We start from the raw sequence: 26386 nt of genomic DNA, 5'->3' as shown, positions 1-26386 counted from the left end.
TATGGATTTAGGATTTTTTTCTGTTTTTTGAACCAGTACCCTCAAAATATTACCTATAATGCCTACTACTCCAATACTTTGATACCTAAAGCCTGAGGCAAGGCAGGATCCATGATCTCTTTCATTTTTTCCATTTAACTGATATCCTGGCCTAATGACAAATTTTGAACTAAATTTTTGAGCTAAGAGAATAGGGTTATGCCAATTTGTACCTCTTTCTTAACATAAGTAGAAATCACATTTAGTCACCGAAAAGAAAGAGACCAAAATATCAGAAGGGAACATACTATATTCTGGAGCAGAAGCACCCATGTGGACATTTGTTATTTCCATATTACTTGATATTACCACCTTGCAGCCTATGGCTACAAAATTCAAGTAAATTACAAATCTCACAGAAAGGGTGTGAAATATAAAGGCAAAGATTGTCAAAGTGCTCTTGAGATACAAGCTGGATAGAATTAGAAAATTTAGACCATTTTCCTTGCTTTTCTGAATTTTCATAATGCCTTGAAATGCCTTTACATTAGGAATTAGGTTCTAAACAACAGATGACTCCTAAAATATACATTTTACAAACCCCTGCGCAAATACATATAGATGTGTAAAAACCCACTGAAGATGATACTTTACATTTCAAAACTCTTAAAATCTCTGTTCAGTCAATGGAACTTGCTGCTTCTAAGTATATCATGTCATAACCGCAAAAATGCTGGCTAGAATTTTGGGGGATTGCATGAAGTCTGTAGATCAGTTTAGGGTATATTGTCATCTGTTAAGCTCAAGAACATGGGATGTCTTTACATTTATTTAGGTGTTTTTTAATTTCTTTGAATACTGTTTTGTAGATTTCAGGGCTCAAGTTTTATACTTCTTTGGTTAAATGTATTCCTATTTAATTCTTTTTGATGCAATTTATAAATAGAATTGCTTTCTTAATTTCACTTTTCAAATTGTTCATTGTTAGTAGAGAAATAAAATTATTTTTGTACATTCATCTGGTATCCTTCAACTTTGCTCAACTTGTTTCTTAGCTTGAATAGTTTCCTGTGCATTCCTTAGGATTTTCTAGGTACATGATCATGTCATCCTCAAACAAGTTTTACTCTTCCTTTCCAGTCCAGGGGTCTTCTATTCCTTTTAGTGCCTAGTAGCCCTGGTTACATCTTTCACTGCAATATTGAACAGAGGTGGCAAAAGGAGACTATGATTCCCTTTGAGTGAATTTTTATATGGAATTATATATGAGTTAAGGTTCATTTTTTCTGCCCCAGTTATATGATTAGCTATAAATACGTATTTATAAACAACAACAACGTATTTATAAATACACTTTTTTTACTACTTTGAATTAAGGAGGCAAATTTATACAGAAAACAAAAGAATCCTTCACAAAAGGTACTAATTAATATCTTATTTCTAAAAGACATTCTGAAATACATTCACTATTAAAATAGTATGGACTCAGGATAGAGGGAAAACTACCACACCATTTCTAATGCTTCAGTGGTAGTGGGAAGGTAAGAGGCTCCTTTTCAAAAATCATTGCAAGATGAAGATGTCTTCATTAGGATAATTAGTGTAATTGCTTAACCAAACGTGACTTCTTTCTTGGATACAAATCTATGGGATTACAAGTTAAACAATTATAAATGTCTCTTTAGCAAACTAAATATAACACATTTACACAAATAAACTAAATATTTATCTCTTTATCCCCACAATTACCAAACCAGAATTCACATTAAAGTTAACTGATGCAAACTACCCCACTGTAGGGATAATAAAAGACAACATTCGGAATGTGTATAAGATGCTTTAGGCTGTTTAATAAATTACACAGTAATATCTATATTCACACAACACAGAACCTTATAGGTAATATGAAGAGTGGAGTCCCATTACAATATTTGATATTTGTGAAAGAATAACAGAAAAATTTTTATAGTTAAGTCATTTGAAGTGATTTATTCTGACACTCTTAAGACCAATATAGATGCAAAAATAGTTAAAAGATTCACCATTAGACAACTATAATAGTATTAATTTGGATCTGGAATCAGACTGCAACATTACATACATCAAAAGCTAGAGAAATCTGAAGACTGTATATATAACACACACACTTCACAACTAGTAGCCAAATATTTTTGAGTGTCTTTGCCTAAGATTACACACTGTGAGGACTGCATTCTCAATGATCATGAAGCTAACAGTCTAATAAACATGAAAGAGGACTGAAGTTCTAATTGCCTAGTACTATAGATAAGTACACATGGAATCCATTATTTGGAGAAGCAATCAAGGAGCAGATGGGACATGACCTAAGCTTTGAAAGATGGGCAAAATATAGGTAGGAAAGGAGAAATATTCTGAGCATGGAGAATAACATGAAGAGCAGAGGGTGTAAAGGGATGCCACATATGTGAGCAACAGTTAGAAATCTCTAACTCAAGAAGAGGATTATAATGGAAATCTGTGGGGAAATGAAATGATTTCAGTTTTAAAAGAACCGTTCAGTTGAGGCAGAGAAGTGGGAACTTAGGTGAGTTCTTCAGCAAGGGAACAGGAGAGACTTTCAGATCACTGGATTTTATAGATAGGATGAATGGTCTTTAAAAAATGGATTCACTGAGAAACTTGTGGTTCTGTCAGCTATAACTCAAACCCTTCACTGGCTCACCAGGATAAAGAAACACCTCAGAAGAGGATAAAAGGTACTTTAAACCTATTCCTCTATCTGCTGTTGTATTGTCAACCAACACCCAAGTGTCTATGGACTTTTATTTTTGGTGTCTGTGTTTATGATGTAGCCTCTGAAACCCAGCCTATCTGAAACAGTAAAGTAAGTTGGGCATATTTTATGTTCATAAGAATGGGGTAGTATCTGTCTTATATTTTATGGAATATGGCAAGGAATTTCTAAAAATAGTTTATTGAAAGGTTAATGTGTTAATAAAATGGTCAACAAAGGTTCAGGAAGGTAAATGCAGAAAGCATCTAATTCTGGTAATCTTCTATAGTGTAGTTTCAGAAAAGATGTGGAAAAGTCAGATGGGAAGGGATAAGTAAAGGGAACATTGATAGGAAATGATCAAGGTAATGTACATGGAGCACAGATTTAAGGAATTTAGGGCTGAAAAGAAGACATTAACAAGACATGATGCCATACATCAAGCAAAGGCTTCATTCCACACTCACTCTTTCACTTCACGCTTTTTGAGCCATACTGGTATAAGGCCCTGTTCTAGTCCTGGACAAGCAAGTCCAAGGGCATCCTAAAGTATCTGCAACATAATGAGACAGAAAGATGTATAAACACAAAATTTTAAATGGGAGAAAACATGCTAAGACAAATATCTGCAAAATGTCTCGAGAACAAAAAGAGATTTTTACTGTTGTTGTAAAGGGACAACTTAGAAGGGACATAAGGTAAACAAATTTGGGGCGTAGAAGAAGAAAATGGTATCTTCTTACCTTTACATTTCTAATAGAAAATAAAGGATTAGATGAGAGATGTGTGAATTTGTTTTTCAATGTATATATTTTTACATGTAGGTGATATGTATTAGCTAATAAGATTTCTTGTCTAAGCTAGTTTCCTCACTTTACTAACTCCTGTTAGTGAATTTAAAAATGAATTTTCATATTCAAAAAATCAAATACACAAAAATCGTGTAATGATCCTTCCTTCCCTTTTCTAGTGTTCAGCATCTTCAATTAAAATAGATTTTTCACTGTCTCTTGTGTCATGGATTTTCTTTGAAAATGCAGCTAAAATCTAACAACCCTTCCAATTTGTCCTTCAGGAAAACTGGAGACTCCCTCTCCTCCCATAAGGCAGTGTCTTACTAACCACTGACAGCTGAATAAATGTTTGTTGAATGAATGAAGGAAATACTTTTTTCCATATCAAGTTAGTACAGGAAAATACAGCCCTATGATCTATAGAAAAATAAATTAGTTTTGGATGGGACTCAAAGTACTTCAGAAGATAGCCAGATGCTGGAATCCATGGCTTTCACTATTCTGCTTAGTCTCATGTTGACTAGGCCAGGAGCCTAGACTTGATAACTTTAAGAATAGATCTTCAGACACTTTCCTACGGTTTTATCAAGTCTAAATTTCCAGACCAGGATTTTTCATTGAGCCTGAAGCCTCTTAATACAATGAGGTTCAGTGAGTAGAAACTTGCAGTATTCCAAGTTTTGGAAGAAGAGATTAAGTCTGTCCCTCTACTTTATGCTCCAATTTCCCTTAAAATGGAGATGGATAGTAGCACTATTTCTTTGCTCCACCTCTCTGGCATGTATGTAACAGTAAAATAAAACATTTCTGAGATCAATGAAGAGTCACTATATAGATGTTAAATGTCACCATCACTAACAGCTCTTTGCTATACTTTTCACATTTTTCTCTACCATATGAGCACAATGGAAACAGCAGAGGTTGGATAATTGCAGTTTTAGTAGTGGGCTTCATAAAACCTTAAAATATATAGAATATTTCACTCACCAGTATACCCTTCCAATTCTAGCTGGGACAAGACCTGTAAGTGACAAATGCCAGGAGAATGAACATTCTCACAGTATTTCTGGCACATCCAAACAGAGGAAGTCCCAAAGATCTCATGAGAAAATAAGCTCTTCTAAGACTCTCATCCCGGTTTTTTGGGCTTACTCTATATAGATAAACTTCCATAAGCCCGCAGGCTCTTGGGTCTTTGTCCAAATCCACTAGAGCTTTGATCCTTTAGAGGTTTACCAATCCCCAAGATAGATGAAGTTCTCTTGGGAGAAAAAAAATCCCCAGTTTCAATAAAGTGGTGACTCAATAACTCCAAGCAGGAATTCTATTTGGGAATAGAAAATCACTTCAAAATCAGAATTTATAAAACATCCCATGATATCTAAAGCTAAGATATTTTGTTTTGTTTTTGTTGCTTGTTTACTGTTATTATTGTCTTTAATGTTACAGTACAAAGCAATAAACCAGAAGAGTTCACACTGCAGTTCAACCACTGACTTTTTGTGTTGACTTTGAAGAAGTTTGCATTTTTGAAAAAGGAATTATGAAAACAACCTCATTGCTCTTTCTTCCCTCCAACCTGCAGCTACCTTATGCTTTGGGGAAAGGGAACTCTCAACCCCCATATTAACATATAATACCACTGTCTGTGGGTCAGGTTGACATAATATAATCTGTTTACAAAAAGTTTCATTAACTTCAAAATATCATTTATGCATTATCCCAAAGTATGTTCTCCCAGACATTCTATGCTATAAAACCACAGAGGAAAAATGGATTAAGTTGAGGATAAAAAAGTAAAGAGAGAAAATAACAATGGGCTTTGTTGCTGCCCTGGAGGAACAGCTTGTCAGGTCAGCTTTGCAGAGATGCATATTCCCCAACCAGTCATCATTAACGGACTCACTTCCACAGGAAAAAAAAAAAAAAAGACAGAGTCTGAAAACTCCGGACAAAAGAAATCCCTGCAGACAAAGTAAAAACAAATTAAAAGACCCATTATAAAACACAGATGCTACAAGGAAAATAAACTTTCCAAGATTTACTGGGCTTTGACAAACTTGAACATTTGTGGAAAAGACATCAGGAACAACTTTCAGGTAACGTGGCTGCAAAGCTCAACTCCTTTCTGGTTTGTCTTTCCCCTCTCTGCAGAAGCCGCCAGGCTGGTATTCTTAGCTTCTGGACGCATCCATGTGAGAACACGCGGATGTGGCAAAGTGCCAGCTACAAGAAATTTCGGAAGCCAGCAAGATCCTGAAGTTGTTGGCCATTTCAGATTATGCTAAATACTGAAGTTAATACCAGTGTATCTGTGTAAGTAATTCTTCTTAAATGCAAACAAGAAGAGGGAAAATAAGACAAATATAACCATATGCCTCCTCCCTGACTTAAAAAAATTTCCCTTTCCTGCCACACTGTGAACCAAGGGAAATAAAAGCAGTTAAAATATCACTGAGCAACCACAGCATACATCAGAGTTATAGATCAGAAAGTACCTTAAAACAGTATTGCATCAGTGAGAAAATGACAACTTTTTGGTATAGGTTTCTAGGGACACAAGCTACAGACTATTGCTCATGGGGGTTGAAGGAAGATTCTAGGAACAGAAGGTGTAAGAAACTATGAACACAGTGGAATAAAGTGGACCAAATGGAGCATGTGGAGGATAAAGGTGCATTGTCTGTTGTCATTAAGGATGCAGGGAGAAACACAAAAACGGCAAAGACTGATTTGCAGAGAAGCAAAAGGACACTGGGCAGAGCTGACAGAGCCCTATAGGAGAGCACTGGTATTAGGAGGTCTGCATTTTCTTCTCACTTTTTGATTCTTATCATGGACACACTTTATTCGCATTAGGCACCTTATTTTTCCAAAGGTTCACAACAGAAACCTTCCTAAATATTAGACTCCTACAACAGTGTCAGATTCTGTTCTCATCACCTCTCCACGTATTTATCCACAAGACCTACTCTTGTTCTGGATATAAACCTCCCAGTCAGTGTTCTTGGTCTGTTATTTTGAGCTTGGACGCTTTGAAACTGGATGAATAAGGTACCCTGAAAGCCAGTATCAATGTGACAACCTGACACTCCTGAGAAGACAATTCTGAGGGAAGGGCTCTATTTCCAAATATCCCATTATTGTTATCCTTCTTTAAACAACTTCCGTGCTCTAAGACCTCATGCAGATGTTCTATTCCCTACATCACATCTTTCCAAAATAAAAACCAGGTAATGTGTTCGTATGGGGCTTTTGTATTTTGCTTTCTACAGAAGACCAAACTTTTGGTCTGCTTTTAATGTCCTACTGTGGAATTGACAGGGATAAAAATCCAAAATATACCAATGAGTTTAACTAAGCTAATGCTGTCATTGCAAAGCTCCCAAATTCTTGATTCTGTCAAGAAGAGTGGGAGCTTGTTTTTGAAACAATCACTGGAAATCTGGGCTCTGTAAAGTTAAAAACATTGCTTAGCTCTTGCTTGCCATCTAATTTAACATTAAAGCTTTCTCAGCCAAACATTTGATAATTATTTAATCAAAACCAAAAAAATCCTTCCAGAATATATAAGAAGTATCCTGTGCAAATGGGGATTTCCTGATGGTGGGTTGTTTTGGGGTTGGGATGGGAGTCTATTTCTTAGTCTCTCTTTCTCTCTCCCTCTTTTCCGTTCCTAGATGAGAATGGCAAGCTTCCCAGCTACAGTTCTAGGACTTTCACCCTCCTTCTTGACCTTTTCTCAGGCATATTCCAGTATAATCTGTAATCTACTCAAGTAGGAAGAGGAAACAGCAGCGCCCTGGTGAGAAACAGTGCCTTCTGACCCACATACCAAACTGGGCGGAAGCAGTTCTTGTTCACTGGAGCCACGGAGAGTAGAACACGCAATTAAAGAAAATGAGTAATACGCACATATTTTTAAAAGGCTGTTAACACAACAACTAAATGGTTTAGGCGACAAAGTTCAAGACAGAGTTCAAGGACAATTCTGACTTGGCATTGATTTGTTTCTCCTTGTGATTTTTTTGGGGAACCATAGAAGGTGAAGTAAAAATACTGTAAACCTTTATACATGTCAAGCAAAAATACTTGTTTCTTTTTCAAGCAAACAGTTCACAGCACCATAGACATCACTATAGATACTTTGGTGGAAGATTGGGAGGTAGGAACATAAATCTGCCACAAATCAACTTGAAAACAAGAATTCAATCTTTTTTTTGCAAGATGAAGATTGAAGTTTTTAATGATACTGTCACCACTTCTTCCCACTACAAAGGATCCTGAATGGAGTTTTGCACTAGTGCTTATTAAATGTCAGTACAATTAAAGCTGTACGTTCTGGAGAACTGAAACTGTACTAATTATTATATAAGTATTTACAAATACATTTATGTTTAATATTAACATAGATACATGTACTTATGTAATGAAATAGACAATTTGCTAGGTGGTTTTCTTTTCTAGTCTAAATACTTTTTCACCAGTTAAGTATTATCTTAATGTGCTCACAACTATTACAAGGAAATCTGAGTATTTCTCTCTCCTTATATCAAAAGGTTAGAAAGATTATACATAAAAATTAAAAGTCAAAATGAATGAATTTTAAAACTGTATGTATAGCAAGGACAGTCTACACTACTCCAAAAACACTGAAGTGGGCTTAGAATAGGGAATCTTGGGATTCAAAAAGAAGCTTAGAAAGGGAGGTGCAATCAAGAGTCAGAAACAACAAATGGGGAAATATATAAGAAATGCATTCAAAAAGTTTCAAAGATAACAGGTGTATATGGACAAGCAATGAAATATACTGTAGGAAAATCTTTTGGGTACATTTCCTGACCACTGTATTTGTGGGACAATTAGGTCTCAATCACACAGCCGACACAAATTTATAAAATGGATGAAAAAAATCTCACCCCATAAATGGGAAATCTATTACCTTAGTTTATTCTTCTTAGAACACTCCAAGATTTAGAATGAAGAAAACTTATGAGTTGGTACTCTGAATATTTAAGAAGTTTAAGCAACTTTTAATTCATTTCAAACATTCAGATTATAGTTTGCCACTCTTTCAACAATGAAAAAAGCAAACGAAACAGTAAATAGAGTGCATTTAACACCAGAGGGAACAAGTAAACCCTTTATATGAACAATAAGTATTTTAAAAATTACCTTGGTCCCTTTATGTTAATATTCAAGTTATTCCTAAGTCTAACATATTTAAGCACCCTCACAATTCTCCACTCTTCTCAATGAAGCTCAAATAGAGTTTTGGGACTAAGTCCTTAGAAGTACAGAGTTTTTAGCTCTATTGGAAAATCCCCAGAATTGAAAACCCAATAATCTAGCAACATCTAAACAAAATTTGGGGTTAAATAAGTTCTCTACAGTGTAAATAAGCCCTCACTGAACTTCTTTTTTGAAAATACTGTGCATCCATATCTCCCATGCTTATCTCACAATGAATTTTATATAATGTCAACAGAGCAAATAGAAGCACTTCACTGTTCAAGGAAAAAATATAGTGACTTATCTGCATCATTCTGCATATTAAAACTGTTGAACATATAAGAGATGGAAGAACTGGGAGTTGGTTCTGAAATAAATACAAGCACTGTAACATGATAAAATACAAAACAGACTGCAACTTGTAAGCATTTTTGTTTTAGATTTGGAAGACTCAAAATGATTTAACATTTGCAGGCGTTGTCTTTTCTAAATATACTAAACATTGTATATTCAAGGAAAAATTAAATATTAAAATCAAAGTATTTTCTGTTGAATAACTATAGTAGTAAAACACAAGGAACTTTCCTAATAATCAAAAAGATAAAATGTAATCACAACAGCAGAGATGCTCTTCTCCCCGCAGCCTCCTTCCTGCTCCCACCCCAGCCCCCAGCAGCCTCCCTCCTGTTACCCATGACTGTGAAGGACATTTTCTGGCTCTATTTCAGCATTGTGACTCAGGTCATGAGAAGTGTCAAAGATGCATTTCCTTCAGATGGGAAAGAGCAACAGATTTTAACAACCATACAGAGATGGGAGTACAGAGCAAAAGGGCCAAATCAGCATTTTTGACAGCAGAGAAGAGAAAACCTTTTATATTCATATATATTTTATTTCTAGCTTGCAAACACTTGAATATCTTTCTATCAAAATATGCTTGTATGTTCTGCTCAAGAAGGAAACAGGAAAGCCATACCTGTATCAGCTGACTAAATTATCAACAATTTGTGAAAGAAAATTATTCAACTCCCCTCCCAAAAAAAGAAGAGAATTAAAGTACATCATATGAATACTAATAAATAGTTCATGTCCTTGTCTTCTAAATTCACTTTTCCAAAAGCAAAACCATGATTTTACCCATGTGCAGAAAAAGTCCTTTGATAGAAAGTCTCTGAGAGAGAGAACCACAAAGAGGAGAGGCGCCGCGACTATCTGGGCACCTCGGAAATGACGACTCTACTTCCTTCCCTGAGATTCTCCTGCCTTCGCAGAAACACTTCTTAATCAGCTGGACTACCAGAAAACCATTCACTTATCAGTACTGCCATTTCTTATGTTCTTTCATCCATGACTTTATCAAATGTGGACACATTTTAATCCACACCAATGTTAGACAAGAGTGAAATATTACTGAACATTTATTAACCATTCTCTTCTATGGATGGTTCCGAACACTGAAAGTGGAGTGACCTGTCTCTCCTGATGCTCCCAACAACAAGGCCTACATTAATCCTACCCTGTCCATTCTGAAGTAGTTTCACTCTAGTGTCTCATGCTGGCTTCAATATTCTCACCTGCAAAAACACATCATCCAATGTTAATAAACTCTTTCAGTGAACCTTAAATCCCTTTCCTCTTCTCATCTTCCACTGAATTCTAAATGTCATTTTGGGCTAAGAACCTATTGTGCTAATAACCCTAATAGTTCTATTTCTCAGTATGTGTAACTCTGGCATAGCCCTGGCCCCCACCCCACTTCACCCTTTTGTAGTTTACAAACTATGAGCCAACAGTCAGATTTTTATTTCCTGCTCAGATTTTTAGTTCAAGACCACTCACGGCTGCTACTCCCAAGTATGATAATTTCTAAATCTGTTATTTAAGTCACTGGTCATTATGCATCCTAAGAAGCCTAAATCCTACTATTCTAGTTCTCCAATTTCTCTAAGACCGAATTTTGAAAAAAATACTTAAACGGAATTTGGCCAAAATTTTCTCACTTCATTATCTTCCTCACTGGAAAAGGCAGGCAATAATGGTAACATGCAAATAGATAAGCCAAATCCTCTTGTTACTCTAATCACTTAACTAAAATAATGTAGTCCTTCAACTCCCTGAAAACTAACTTGTAAATTCATTGCCAGAAAGTCTCCACCATCCCAACCCTACCCTGAACAGAGGGTTCTTTTACTGGGAAACTGACCAGTCTAAGTGAAAAGATCTACAAATACTACTGATGGGGGGTGCCCTAGTAAAACTGCCAGTCCCCCCCGATGGACCAGTCAGATGACCTACTCATGTTCAAAGAGCTGCCAACCAGCTCCTTAGTATGGATTTGTTGATTAGCTGAATAAAAATGAAATAATGAAATAAATTAATAAATAATAAATTTTTAAAGTAAAATAAAAATAAGTATTATTAGCCAAGGACTCCAAGACATTTAAGTCAGTATTTTGGTTTAATCAGTCTGAGGTTGGGCCCAGGCACTAATACTTTTTAAATCTATCCAGGTAAGTTACTGTATAAAATCAGGGTTGAGAACTAATATGAGAGATGAGGATCACAACAAAAAAGCTGAAAAAGGAACTCAGGAAATTGAGATAATACAAGGAGCAAAAAAAAAATTTTTTTTAACTTCAAAAATTATAACTATCAAAGAGACAAACAGAATTACATCTATAACATAAGGAAGGAATGTGATAATAAAAAGCATTCATAGAAAAGGATATTAAAAACATGCAGAAATAAAAATGCAGTGAAGGTTAGGAAATAAAGTTGGAGGTACTCTTATAAAGAAAACAAAATGACAAGGAGATAGAAAATAGAAGAGGAAGTTAGGGGTGCAGTGTAGCAGATCCATTACCCAACTAACATGAGTTCCAGAAAGGGGCAAAAGAGAAAACAGCAAGGAAGGAACTAGAGAACTGAAAGCAGTAGCCTCAGGAATGACAGCTGAGAGTGGGAGGTGGTGGGACAGGAGAACACCATTTTTCACTATAAAATTGTGGTATTGTTTGACTTTTATAATAAATGCACATACTAATTTGATTTAAGAAATTATATTAAATAGGTAAGAAAAAAAACCAATAAAACTCCAATGAATGTTAATGAAAAAGAGAAGCAGAGATTAACTGAAAGCCCTAATACAGCCTCCAGAGTGGAGTTTAATCACTCTGGCCCCATTAAGTAAAGAGGTAACAAGTGCTTAAATAGCAATATATAGAGAATCAAAGAAAGGAATTTTTAGAACACACAGACACCACTTGCTCAAATTATTAAAAAGTTTGCCTACATTCATCTACCTAAATTCATAGGGGCTAGGTATCTGGGGTGGTGTTCTAAAAATGGGTATTAACTGATAGCAACATATTCAAAAGTCCTATTCTCTAAGAAGACACTTTGAAGAATATGTCATAGAAAACATAAGAAAAAGGAAGCTGATTATTATTAAATGTAAGATAAAAGGTCTCATAAAACATCAACATCCATAGTACACCACATTCATACCAGGGTTGCCATGATTACAATCCCCGGAAAGTTTAGAAAAGATCGCCCTCTAGAGGCACGTCTCATTAACCATTTAAAAAAAGAAACTTGAAACCTGGAGTCTGATTTGCCAGTGTAAAAAATACAGAAAAATACAAAATATTTCGGAAGCAATAAAAATCAAAAGAAGAAATTCGGGTTAGCTTCACCAGCTAACTAGTCTATCTGGTATTTACTTAAGGGAAAAATTCGAGAGAGAAAAAATGTGGCATATTTCAAATAAAATAGAAAAAAAGATAAAATATTCTAATGAAGTTTAATCAGTTTTTATAGAACTATATTTTAAAGCATAATTTAGAGGCAATATAAGAGTTTTAAAGATACTCCACAGGTAATTTTATTTTCCCTAAAAACTATCTGAACCTTTCTCTCAATTTTGCTGTGAACCTAAAAATCTCTATAATGTAGTCTATTAAAAAATTATGCTATCTTTGTTTAATAGGTGATTTCTTTAATTAGTGCTTCTGAAATGAAAGTACCTTGTTTTCAGGGAAGTATTAATTATGAGGTCTCTCTTTTCAATTCACTTTCCCTAAGAAATTTATTTGCTCTGTGAGGAACAGCAGGAAGTCACATGAAAATACTAAAAATATGTATGATTTTAGTGTATATTTAATGTAAAGACTAGCATAATGCTACTGCAACATTTTAAAAAGGATGATAAAAGTAGAAGAAATGAACTAGAAAAAATGTATTATATTTGAAAACAAGAAACTAGACATGTAACTTCATCTAAACTAAAACAATAAAGTACATGTAACCACTAAAAATACCCAGGTACTAGACTAAGCCTAAAAGGTTTTTTTTGTACACTTAACATGTATATACTATACATATATACACTCTGTGTCATATGAGGCATAAAATTTAAAGCAGAGCTACAGTACACATGAGTGATTGTTCTTGGCAAAAATTAAAACATACAAATGGAAAATTCAATCCACAAATAAACAACTATGTGGAAAGAAAAGTCAAGAAACATCACATGATTATTGATTGTCTTAAGTAGGTGAAACTATATAAGGCTGAAATGTGTGGTTGCTTTGTATTAACAATTGTGATGTGGTCTGTATCAAAAACCTACTGATCAACAGAAGTAATTACAATAAACCATCAGATGAAGGCCATAAACCGAGTTTTTGAGTGGTGAAAAGAATGCATCATACAGATGCTAAAAAGAAAAGTGATGCTATCATTCATTTAAAAGCACTTTACTAAAATATGGAGGGCTTCAAGTCCAAGAAATTAGAAACCCTCTCTAAGGGGCTCAGAGTCTCATCAACTACTTCTCTGTAGAAGAAGCAGAATTTGGAATTCAGATGCCAAAAGCTGTGACTCAAAGATGACTCTGCCTCTGAGGACCACTGAGTTAAGGGGAAAGGAGACACATTTAGAAACTCTGGAGAACTGAAGCAGTGAACCCAAAACACCTCTGTTAACCTGATGGAAGTAGCAGGAATGAAACAAATTCCTAAAAAGCCCTATCACAGAGTGAAATACCATATTCTTGAACCTAAATTGGAAAACTAATTTGCAAAATAAATAAATGCAGAGGCTCAAAAATAGCTGATTAGTTTATCAAACTCTATTTCCTGATGTATGGTATTAAAATCAGCTGAAAAAGAAGAAAATACTCTACCTTCACTTTCAGTTTTGTGTTGGTGTGTCTCCTCATTTCAGGAACAATGGCAGAAGTCGACTTATCAATACCAAGTCCAAAAATGCTATAAAAGCCTATACATAATAAGATTATAGTTGTATTTCATTCACTCATTATTGAGTGAATTATCCATTCAATAATGGAGTCTGACTTGCCAGTGTAAAAAAAATGAGTTAGTCCTATGTACCTCCTCAGGAATAAACAGTAGCAATAATGATACTGATCATAACAGTTAATCTTTACTGAGGAATTGACATGTTCCAAACACTACTCAAAGTGCTCTGATCCTCCCAGTAACTCTCAAAGGTAGGCATTATTATCATCCCCATTTTACAGATAGAAAACTAAGGCATGGGCAGATTAATTTGTCTAAGAGTCCAGAGTAAAGTCAAGGAGAATAGCTCCTACCACAGGTAGGGTGACTACAGGTCAACTGCCTCCCCACGCAAGGTACAGCCTAGTGATGGAGATCATCAAAAATAACAGGTAGAAACCAGTAAGCAGGAAGTCCAGAGAGAGAAGCAAATGCATGAAGTGCGATACTTGGATGTTCTGGGGGAGACGGCATATCTTCAGCTGAGGTGAGCTCTCTTGAAAGGTACATTCAATGTGGACCTGAAGAAGTTAAGTGGAAAGCAATGCCGGGGGAGGAACAAGGTGTGGAAGCTGTAAAGCAAAGGCAAGTAAGAAATTTGCTTAGGGCATAAATAATAGTGGGAAAATGGCTCCTTCATTCATCAAAAATGTACTAACCTTTTTCCCCTCTGACATTTCCCCATTTCCCTGCTCCCCTTTACATCAATGTTTCTTGAAAGACTTGGTCTTTCAATTTCTCTCTGAAATTGAATACTGGTCTCCAGTTTCTCTCTTCCTGTTCTAACTAAGATCCACTCCTATCAGGACCCAACCACTCCACCAAAACTGTCTTATCAAAGTCATATGTCCTCTATATCACTAAATGTGATGGTATTCTATCTTTTCTTAACTGACCCATCAGCAGAATTTACACAATAATCACTCCCTTTCCTCAGAAAAAAAATTTCTTCATTTGGCCTCTAGTATTTCTCATGCATGATTTTCCTTCCATGTCACTGGCTACTTAAGTTGGGGTTCTAAGGGTTCAGTCCTGGGACATTCTTATTTTCTCTTTTTTTAATACTCACTAAGGTGATCTCATCCGGCTTTTGGCTTTATCTATGCCTTATGAATGTTTATCCTCAGCCTAGTCCTTTCCACTGAACTCCAGACTCATAAAAACAACTACCTACTTACCATCACTAGGAGATTAAAGACACATCTTAAACTAAACATGCCCAGAACTCCTGTTCCTGTCCCTACCCCAAAACCTGCTTTTATTCTGTGTCCCTCATTTCATTTGATGGCAACCCCATTCTTCCAGCTGTTCAGGCCAAAAGCCTTGCTAGTTATCCTGACTCTTCTCCCGTACCTGACAGAAAACATACCAGAAATCTTGATGGCCCTACCATCAAATACATATCAAGAACCCAATTACTATTCATAATCTCCACTATAAACAACTCAGTCCAAGAGCTGTCTTCTCTCACATGGATATCTGCAATACTCTCTGAACTGGTTTCACTAGGCTTCACTCTGATCTTGCCAAAATACAGATTTATCAAGGCAGAGTTCTCTCGCTCTCCACAACTTCTGCATTTCACTCCGAGTGAAAGTCATAGGTTGACATGATCTGGCCACATTTCCTCTCTGACCTCATCTCCTCTGTGCACCTGTACACTGTGCTTCAGCCACACTGGCCTCCTTGCCTTTACTTAACAGTCCAGGAACATCCCCAACTCAGGAATGTTACATTGGCTGTTCCTTCTGCTTAGAACATGTTCCCCGGATATCTGCATGACTTTCTCTCATACTTCCACCAGATCTTTGTTCAAAAGTCATCATCTCAGTAAGGACTGCAGGAAAAATTCTAATTTCAAACTGCAATCCTTTCCAGCCATTCCCTATTCTATCCTTTGTTTTTCTCCATAGCACCTAAAACTACCTACCTACCTATATTCTGTTTAACATTCATATTACTCAACTAGGAAGTCAGCTCTGTAGGAACAGGGACATTTTCACTTTTGTTTACTGCTATATTCCTTAAGCTCAGGAATGGTGCCTGGACACAGTACCAACTCATTAATAATTGTTGAATAAATGAATGCATCTTACAGAAGCTAAAATGAAAAGCAATGTTACCATGAATGAAAACTTCTTCATTCTGACAAGTAATGATTTAAATCTAAATTGTTTTTATTAGAAAAATTTCTAAGGACATTTGAAAACTTCAGCTTGAAGACTTTAGAGTCTACATTTTAACAAATACTACACAAGGTGCCCAGATACAAATATAAACAAGAAAAAGACCCTGTCTACATAGAGGTCAACCTAATGGGAGAGACAGGTGTGTCAATGAACAATTAACATATTATAATATAATAAAAGTATGTTCAGAGTTCCACTATCAAGGCTGATACAGATGATACAAGATTACTAGATGTTGAGAGGATAAGACATGAAGTACTATTTTTTAGCTAGATCATAATGAAGTTAAGATTTTAGTAAGGCATTCAAGGGGGTACCAAGTATTTCAAGTAGAGAAAAGTACTCAAATAGGAGAGATGCCAAGAAATGAGTACCTATGGCACATTCAGGGAAGGGTACATCTATCTAGACATGGTGGGACAAGAAGCTTGAAATAAGGTGGGACCTCCTTTAACATTCTGAAAGTATGGTGAGACACTGAAAGATTTTAAGCAGAAAAGTCAAGGCCATAGTTATGATTAATAAAGGAAATGTTTGTGACAATAATAAAGACTAGAGGCTGTTGAAACAGATAAGGTAAGAAATGATGATTAGGGGTTCTTTAATCATTTTTGTGTCATGGACTACTCGGACAGTCTGGGAAAGCCTCTGGACTCTTTCTCAGAATAATACTTATAAATGCATGGAATAAAATACACAGAATTACAAAGGAAACCAATTAAACTGAACTATAGTTACCAATATTTTTTAAAAATTAAGTTCACCTATAGTAATATATATAACAAATATTAAAATCAGTAATATTAAATAATGTATAATTTCAAAGCAATTATGAGCATAAACAATATTTCAAAATATAATTCAGTAATTCAGAATACTTTGAGATATATGTCATATATAATGTGATATGGAAACATCTGTGTTTCTATTGGTGACAATGTTGTGAGTACTGCCAATATTACCGTTATGTGTTACCTATATTCTTAGTGAAAAGAAATGCTTAACTTTGGTTAGAGGATAGTAAATACCAACATGTAATTTTTTCCTATCCACGTTCCTGGATATTAAATAAGAACCCCTCACACAGACTAAGGTCAAGGCAAAGGACCAGGAATGAAAGAGATATTTAAGGGGAATATATTTCAAATAAACAAACATCTTCTGTTAAGTAAAAAAAAAGGCAAATAGATAAAATAATCCTACCCTAAATTGGATTGACTCCAGAGAGTAAAAAGGAAATATCCCTATATCAACTGTTACTTAACAGTTTCCTTTACTTTGCTAAAAAGAGCACAGACAAACAACGGTAATACCTCCAAACCATGATTCATTTTCAAGATGAATCCCTCCCTGTTCAAAGGTTTACATTGTTTTTGACCAGCATCAGATTGTTTATCCACACGAACTGTAAATACATCATTTTTAGAACTAACCAACAACAATGCCCATTTTGTTTTGACATGTAAAATACAAAAGAGAACACGGAGAAAAATAACCATCACTCCAGTGTCTGCATTTAAAAATGAGAAAAACTACACAAAGTAATGCGGTGTAATTCCGTAATACATTTTTACATAATAGAATTTTAACCCATGTTATGAGGAGCAAAATGCCTCCTGAAATTCCTAGCTTTCAAAAAGGGGATGTTAAGTATGGCAGTATCACCACTCAGCCTAGGTCCTCTCTGAGATGTCTCCTGTGAGTTTTATGCAGCAATACCAGGAGAGTTGTGGAAGCAATAAAGCTGTGAGAAAATAGTGTATTTTGCCTCAGAAATCAAGTATTGCTCTTCAACTATGTATTCATTTACAAGTGACAAATCCTTAATTGACTGGAACTTTGCACCCTTCAGCAAAAATATACTGAAAGGTGTTTGTTCATAGTCATTTAATATCTGTCTTTTCCTTTGGAATGCATGATACAAGAGGGCAGAGATGACTTTTATTTTTTCTGCACATATGCTCATAGCCTAGCACAGAACCTGGCATGTGGTAAGCATAAGAGGGAAGGAAGAATGGGAAGAAAAAGAAGCTTAAAATAATACTCTCTGTTGATGTATAATAAATGTAAGGACTACAAATCCTTCTAATTTCTTACTAATACATCTGGTTCTCTGGTCAACCTGGCTGCCCACACTGAATCTCTGCCCATAGTGTTTGGTGAAATTTAAGAAAAATATTAAACACAAAGAGAAAGGGCCTCAAAAATGTATGGTATCACCTAATTATAACACAAAATATTTATATCCAAAAATCTGAGTAATTATTTCTGAAGTAAAATTTCTTACAAATGGCTGAAAATACAAATATCTCATGGCCTTCCAAATTAAAAAAAATTTTTTTAATAGTTTTTTTTTTAATGACTGTTTTTCACCTGGGACTTATTCTGAACGATTTTTAGCCTTGAAGGTCATGGGTGCTGGTTAAGTTGTTAATGAAACATGAATAATAATTGCTTTTACAAAAATAATAGGGCTGAAGCATTAAAGCATCATCTAAAGTGAAAACTGAGTTCCCAAACTTTTTTGAGTTACAGAACTTCTCCCTAGGATTCCATTGACCTATATATTTCTTTCAGTATATGTTAAAACTTCCCAAGGAAAACAATTTATCTAGAAAATACATATCTACATATATTAGAAAAGATATGTGTCCAAGCAGAAGCTGAAACAGATAAGGACAGGTATACAGCCAAAGGAATGACAGAGGTACTCAAATACTTTTATACACATATCCACGACAGCACAAAGATGGAAACAACCCAAATGTCCATCATTTGGAAGAGTGGATAAAAAACTGTGGTATATACATACAATGAAATATCAGTCAGCCACAAAAAAGAATGAATTATTAATACATACCACAATGTGGTTGTACCTCAAAAACATACTACATGAAAGAAGCCAGAAACAAAAGATCATATACTGTATGACTGCAGTTGTATGAAATATCCAGAACAGGTAAATCCAGAGAAATGGAAAGCAGATTGGTAGCTATCAGGGACTTGGGGAGAGAGAAATGAGGAGTAACTGCATAAAAGAACATGTGTTTTCTTCTGGGGTGAAGAAAAGTTTTGACTAGACAGAAGTGGAGTTGCAAAACACTATAAATGTACTAAATGCCACTGAACTGTTAACATTTAAATAGTTAACTTTGTTACGTGAATTTCAGATCAATTAAATAAGTAAGAATTGTTTTCTGTAGTAACCATAAACTCTCCCTATAAAATTCCCTGTTCTTATAAAATCTAAATTGGTCATCTGCCAAGGAGACTCTGCAATGTTCTAGCAAGAGCGTCATCTAATTTCAACAAATAATTTCTGTCATTCTGGTGCAAATGAAATGGTAGAACTACTCTAGCACTTTCTACCAAGTTCATGATTCACATACACATTTCCACTCAAAAAAGAGTACACACTTGCTCCAAAAAACAAGTACAAAAATTTTCATTGTATCTTACACATAATAACCCCACACCAGAAACCACCTAAATAATACATCAACAGAAGTAGAAAGGATAATTAGAAGATTATTTGTACAATGGAATATGTAATAACATGGAAATATATGAAATAAACCTACGTAGAACAACATGAATTAATCTCACAAATATGTTAAAGAAGCTGAATATCTGTATATTAAGTAATATATAATACATACTGTATAATTCCATTTACATAAAAGGGAACAACAGGGTTTCAGTACTTCCTAAGAAGTAAAACTATTTTTAAAAAGAAAGTGGTTATCATAAAAGCCAAAATCACGATTTATTTTTAGGGAAAAGGGGCACAAAAGGTGAATTCTCATGTTTCATTTATTGGTTGGGGTGATGGTTACACAACTATGTGCCGTAAGATAAATTATTGGGCTATACATTTTGTTTTTGTTTTTTCTGCAACATAGTGATAGAAATCCCAGAGAGATGTATTTGAAAATAAAATGCAAATGCTGTTCTAAAATACACATGACTCATGACTATTCCTCTCCAACAATGACTATGCCTTAATGAACTATAGTACTCATTCTCATTAAAGACTTCTGGTAAGGGATTTCTGGTAAAGACTGATGATATGAGATTCAATATCGAAATTTAGGTAAATAGGCTTGAGTTTCATATTTCCATATGCTACAATGTATCCCTTCTAATAAAAAGTTAGTTAGAAAGCCAAAGTAGCATGGTAAAGATCACTATTACTATATTAGCTTCAATATACTGTATGACTTAATAAATTAAGAGTGTCTCAAATGAGCCTAAAATCTTGTTTTTTCATAAACAGATTAGAAAAATGAGTTTATTTTATCCTAGATCTCAAAAATTAAGGATCAAAGAGAAAAGGATGGTAGGGTTCAGTGGAGAGAGAGAAAATTAGGTTTACCATGTAGAGGTGATCCAGAAGGGCTACTTGATAGACCTGGAACAGGGCTACAGCGACCTCCTTGCTTAGACGTTAGTTCTTGTTCAATCTCTTCCAGCCCAGCACTTTTCTGGAAACGACTCATACGATTCACGACCCGTGGTGACATGTGTGTTCGAACACAGGGCTGGCCACCGTAAGGGTTGATGGGGAAAACATGGGAAGTGCCACGGAGTGTGCTGACCACAACCCAGCGACAGTCATGGCTGAAGCAGATGTCTTGTACCTAGAAATGAGATATGTAAAGACACAAAAATGACTGAAATTACTTGGATTTATCTAAGAGTATCACACACACATCACCAAATATAAACAGAAATGTGTGCCTTGCTATCAAATTTACCTAAGATCAGGTTATAAGCAAAAAAGGTACTCTACAAATGAGTTTGATAGTAAATACTGATTCAAAGTCTGTATCAGGGATTTGATAAGCTTTAGAAGAAGGAATTCTGTCCCTTGCTGCATAGAATGCCGAATAGGACTTAGGCAGTTTCATGCTATAACAGAGTTGTAAGAAAAGATGTCCAAGTCAGGTGTATTTCTCTAAATGAACTTGCTTTCTAATAAGCATAGAACAGTAAAAATAAAAACAGACATTATACTATGTAGTTGAAGTTATTGATCCAATTATTCACTCAGCAAATATTAGTTGGGTACCATGCTAAGCAGTAGGAACAAAGAGGTGAATAAGAAATAAACTTAGGGCCCACAGCCTAACAGGAGGAAAAGACATGTAAGAAATTTACGAAAATACAATATATAAAAAGTGAAGTAACTGTCTTAAGTACAAGGCACAGTGGTAACAAAAGGCAAGAAAATATGAAGTCTGCTTGTAAGAGGTGAAAAGCACATGGTGAAGTCTGAGGGTTAGGAGTGACCCCCCAAACCACCTAAACAGGTCTGGATTCTGGAATTGATTTTGAAGATTTACTTACAAAGAAACACAAGGGCATTCCAGTTTAGACAGATTCAGATATTCCATTTTAGATACAAATGCATAGACTTAAGATTGAAATGATGGGCAAGTAGTTCAGTATGTCAGAAACATTAGTCAGCAAAAGCCAGAGTAAGAGAAGTTTGAATTTTATTTAAGTAATAGTGGAGTTAAGATTCCAGTTTTAGAAGGATTATGGGAATGGAATGTAGGAGAGTGGATCTGCAATGGGGTGAGGGTGAATGAAGATAAATTAGGTAGAAGTCCCTTCAATAGGCAGGGATATAGGACCCTAAAGAGAGGTGGGATGCACAAGAGGAAACGTCTCGAAACACTCTCATGACCAAAACAAAACCGAACAACTCATGTATCTACAGTGGTGGCAAATTCTGTAGGCTTTAGAGTCTGTTGTCTGTTGCAACTACTCAACTCTGCCTTCTATTGTCAAAGTAGCCATAGGAAACATGTAAACGAAAGAGTGCAGCTATGTTAAAAAAAAAAACAAAAAACTATTTACAGAAACAAGGGGCTGACCATTGACTTGATCTAGGCAAAGCTAGTTGCTGATTTATATGACACTTGTTAGGCACTGACTACAGGAGTTCCAATAGTTTCAAATTTACAAATTGGGTTTACTGTGTTTTCCTTGATATCAATCTAATGGTGACAACTTAAACAAAAATGTCTCCATTTACTTTTATACTTAACAAAGAAAGCCCAGTAAAATTCAATGTTGTTCTAACCATTTTAAGCATAGCCTCTAAAAAGAAGGGAAGTCACAGATAATAAAGATTTTCTACATCGACTAAATAATGAACTAAAATAACTTTCCACCACATAAAACAATCATCAAAAAGTGCTTAAAAACAAAACAAAAAGAATCCAGATAAGGCAAAATAGGCAGAATAAAAACATGTTTATGAGTGGAATTTAACATGAAAAATGCATATATATGTATATAAATGTATGATTGAGAGCATATTAACTGTCATTATCACAGGAGCTAAGTAAAACTCTTCTGCCACAGAAACCAACTTTCTAATATATTAGATCTTCAAATAAGCCTAAATTCAGGTTAAAATCACAATATTCCAGAAATATTCCATGAACAAAAGCTGTTAAGAGTATTCTTCAAAGTGCAAGTCTCTAAAAGAACCCAGAACCTTTGAAATAAAAAAGAAATTTTATTCTTATAAATCAAGACAAGTTATTTCATTGCTAGACTATTGCTAGACAAAAATTATCAATTTTTGGGTAAATCTAAAATTCAACTACATGTCTGCCCATTTCAGTTACTATGAAATATCTAAGTGACACACTCATGTTATAATTAAAGAATCTCCTGAAAGTGGACAAATTTAGCTCCCGGAGATTCTAGAATTATTAATAAAAAGTCATTCCACAAGTGTTTTACCTCTGTAGGTTGCCTACAATAAATTTCAGTTAAACTTACAGAAAAGCAAGAGAAAAGAGAAGAACAAAGAAAAATATAAACAGCAGAAGCAAGAGAAAAGAAACACAGTACCAGATGAATTTAATATCATAATATCTAATGCATTAACACAAGACAGAATCAAATATATAAATAGAAACATCTTTAGACATATTGAGTAATTTATCTTCCATCCATCATGAAAGTAAAGCATATTATCTAAAACCTTTTTCCAAAACACTTATAATCAAGACCACTTCCTGGTCTATCAAGTAAAGGAGTTTCCTTTTTTCATTTCAAGAATTCTTCTGATATGAGGTGGTGCTAACAATCAGTGTCAAGGCAGGAAGACAGAATCCCACCTCAATGCCTATTTAGAAAACTGCTGTTAGAGAAGTGATGCTGCTCTGTGACCCTGAAGACACATCAGGACACATAAACAAGCAAAGAAGGGCTGCTGAACATATTTGCTGTCAAGAGACTTGAGAAAGTTTAATCCTTTAAATAACATTACAGAGGATAACAAGTTGCCAAGATGCAAAAATATTACCATGGTATCAGCAAAGAGCTAGGTGGCTTGTCATACTTTATTAAAAATAAAAAGGACTAGGAAAGTTATACTAGTAATAATATGATGACATCACCTATGTGATCTTTTCATTTTCTTAACTGAAATACAGTTGATATACAATGTTACATTGGTTCAGACAACAACTTAGTCATTCAACAATAATACACAGTGTAGATGTACTTCCATCCCCATCATTAATTTATCTTATAATTTGTCATCTGCATGTTTGACTTCAATTTTGGAATGATATTTCTAGTTATTTTCTCATCACAAAATAAGAGAGCTAGATGGGAGTTGTATCTCTGATTTAGCTCTACAGTACTAAATATCATGGCACATTTACCATATACAGATCAGGCAACTGTTACAAAAAGAAGTTAAATAAGTACAGGTGCCAAACAAGTACTGTCCAAATACCTACTCTGAATTTTAGGAAGCAAATATATTTGGATATTTTTTATTTAAAACACTGACTACTCACTATCCTGAACTCAGGAATTCAATCCAAGCAGATTTGGAAAGAAAGGGACATGTTGTATGTCTCTTACTTAGCATTTCAAAATGGTATTAAACTGAAGCAAAGAATGAATGTGGACAGAAGATAACTGCAGGCTTCTTTTAGAACAGGATTTAGGAAACTTTTTCTGTACAAGGCCAGATAGTAAAAGTTTTGGCTCTGTAGGCAAGGAAGCAAAACCATGGGTACTACATAGGTATTTATAAACAAGAAAGAAAACAAATTTTGACAAAATTTTCAGTGAGTATGACTTTTTTGTAAATATAGGTCTACTAATGAGAAAATTGAATCCTATTTTATAGGAGATAATGTTTTGCTTATTTGGGATTCCAAGCTAGTATTATTATCATCATCAAATAGATTCCAATTCTCAAGTATAATAACCATTCTTAGCTTGTGAGAGTTAGAGAAACAGACAGAGGGCCATTCACAGCCCCTGGACCACAGTTTGCTGACCTGTTTTACACATCATCATGGTAGTAAGTGTAGACTTGTCAGAGCTTTATAAAACTCAAAGCAGAGAGGAGGAAAATTTAGTGAAAAACACCACAGTAAGACCCTGATGTCAGGAAGTATTAATCTTAGAGTTTACAAGGTACTCCACAGTAACCTGTTAAAAGGAAAACTATACAGAAAGCCTTCCCATAAGAGGAATCCATACAAGATATGAATTAAGAACATGAGACCAAAGAGATTACAGTTCTTTTCTAGATTTAATAGCAAGCATTTTCTTTTCGTCTTCAAGGTGCATATAGCTATATTCAACAATAACACATAATTGCTGGCAAAAATCGTTTTAGTTAAAGAAAAATCACAAACTCATACACACATAAATCCCACAACCCAGAGTCAATTATCTCTTAGTATCTTGGAATATATCTCTTAATGCACAAGTGGATATGTACATATGTATATATTTATGTATAGATACATATTTACATATATAAATACATATGTATATAATAAGTATATGTGATATATGTAATATATAAAATATAGTCTATATGATATGCATATATAATGTATATAAATACATATAAATATACATGTGTATTATGTATAATATATACATATATAAGCATAATATATAGAATATATTATATATGCTTATTTAATATACATATTTTGTATATAATACATATCAACAGATGTAAGTACATGTAAATACATATATATACTATGTCTATATATAATATATAATACATAAAATACAAACATATATACAATAAGCAGGTATATTATGTATATAATATATGAGTACATATACATATAAATATACATATGTATATATATATCTATATAAATACATACCTGCACATAAATATATACATACATACATAGAAGAAGCATAAAAAAGCAAATTGTATCTACCACTTAATAACTGCATAGCTGTGGAAAAGTCACTGAACTACCCTGTGCCTTCTGGTTCTTCATTTGCAATATGGGAATAATAATGCAAATCTCATGGAGTTTAGGTTTAATGAATTAACATCTAAAGCACTTAGTGCCTAGCACTTAACAAAGATGTTTGCTATTATTATAATTACCATAAAAACATACCCCTACTCTATCCAAATGTCTCTGTTTTCACTGATATCATCATAGACTAAAACTATCATCTCTCTACCAAGTTACTAGATTACTCTTAACGTAGACTCTTAATTGAGACCACCTACAAGCAACAAAAGATAAAGTAGATAAACTGTACTTCTTCAAAATTAAAAATGTTTGTGCATCAAAGGAAACTATCAAAAAAGTAAAAAGACAATCTACAGAATGTGAGAAAATATATGCAGATATGTCTGTTAAAGGTCCAGCATCTAGACTACACAAAGAAGTCTTTCAAATAAGTAACATAAAGACAAATTATAATAAATATATAATAAATATTATAATAAATTATAAATAAATAAATTTAAATTATATATAAATATAAATTATAATAAAGGACTTGAACATTTTTCCAAAGTAGATATACAAATGGCCAATAAACACATAAAAAACTGCTCATTATTAATCATTGGAGAAATGCAAACAAAAATCAGAATGAGATACCACTACATACTGAATAGAACAGCTATAAACAAAGACAGATTAATTAACAAGTGTTGAAGAGGATATGGAGAAATTAGAACTCTCATATACTGCAGGGCAGAATGTAAATAGTGAAGCCATTTAGAAAATTCCTTTAGGAGTTACATATATTTACCATTATGACCTACCAATTTCATTTAAGACAATTGAAAACATATGTTCAAACAAAAACCTA

At 34.4% G+C, this 26386-nt stretch overlaps 1 protein-coding gene across 1 annotated transcript in view; it reads right to left on the bottom strand.

The window, feature by feature from the left end:
• Positions 1 to 26386, bottom strand: part of BCAS3 (BCAS3 microtubule associated cell migration factor) — a 623923-nt gene that overhangs the window by 329382 nt on the left and 268155 nt on the right. Inside the window, exon 16 of the mRNA XM_057499516.1 lies at positions 20625 to 20889. Coding sequence (XP_057355499.1) covers positions 20625 to 20889 — 265 coding nt within the window. The remainder of the gene's footprint in view (positions 1 to 20624; positions 20890 to 26386) is intronic.

The sequence above is a fragment of the Manis pentadactyla genome, chromosome 4 (genome assembly GCF_030020395.1).
Source record: "Manis pentadactyla isolate mManPen7 chromosome 4, mManPen7.hap1, whole genome shotgun sequence".
NCBI lineage: Eukaryota > Metazoa > Chordata > Mammalia > Pholidota > Manidae > Manis > Manis pentadactyla.
This window is presented reverse-complemented; position numbering and strand designations above follow the sequence as displayed.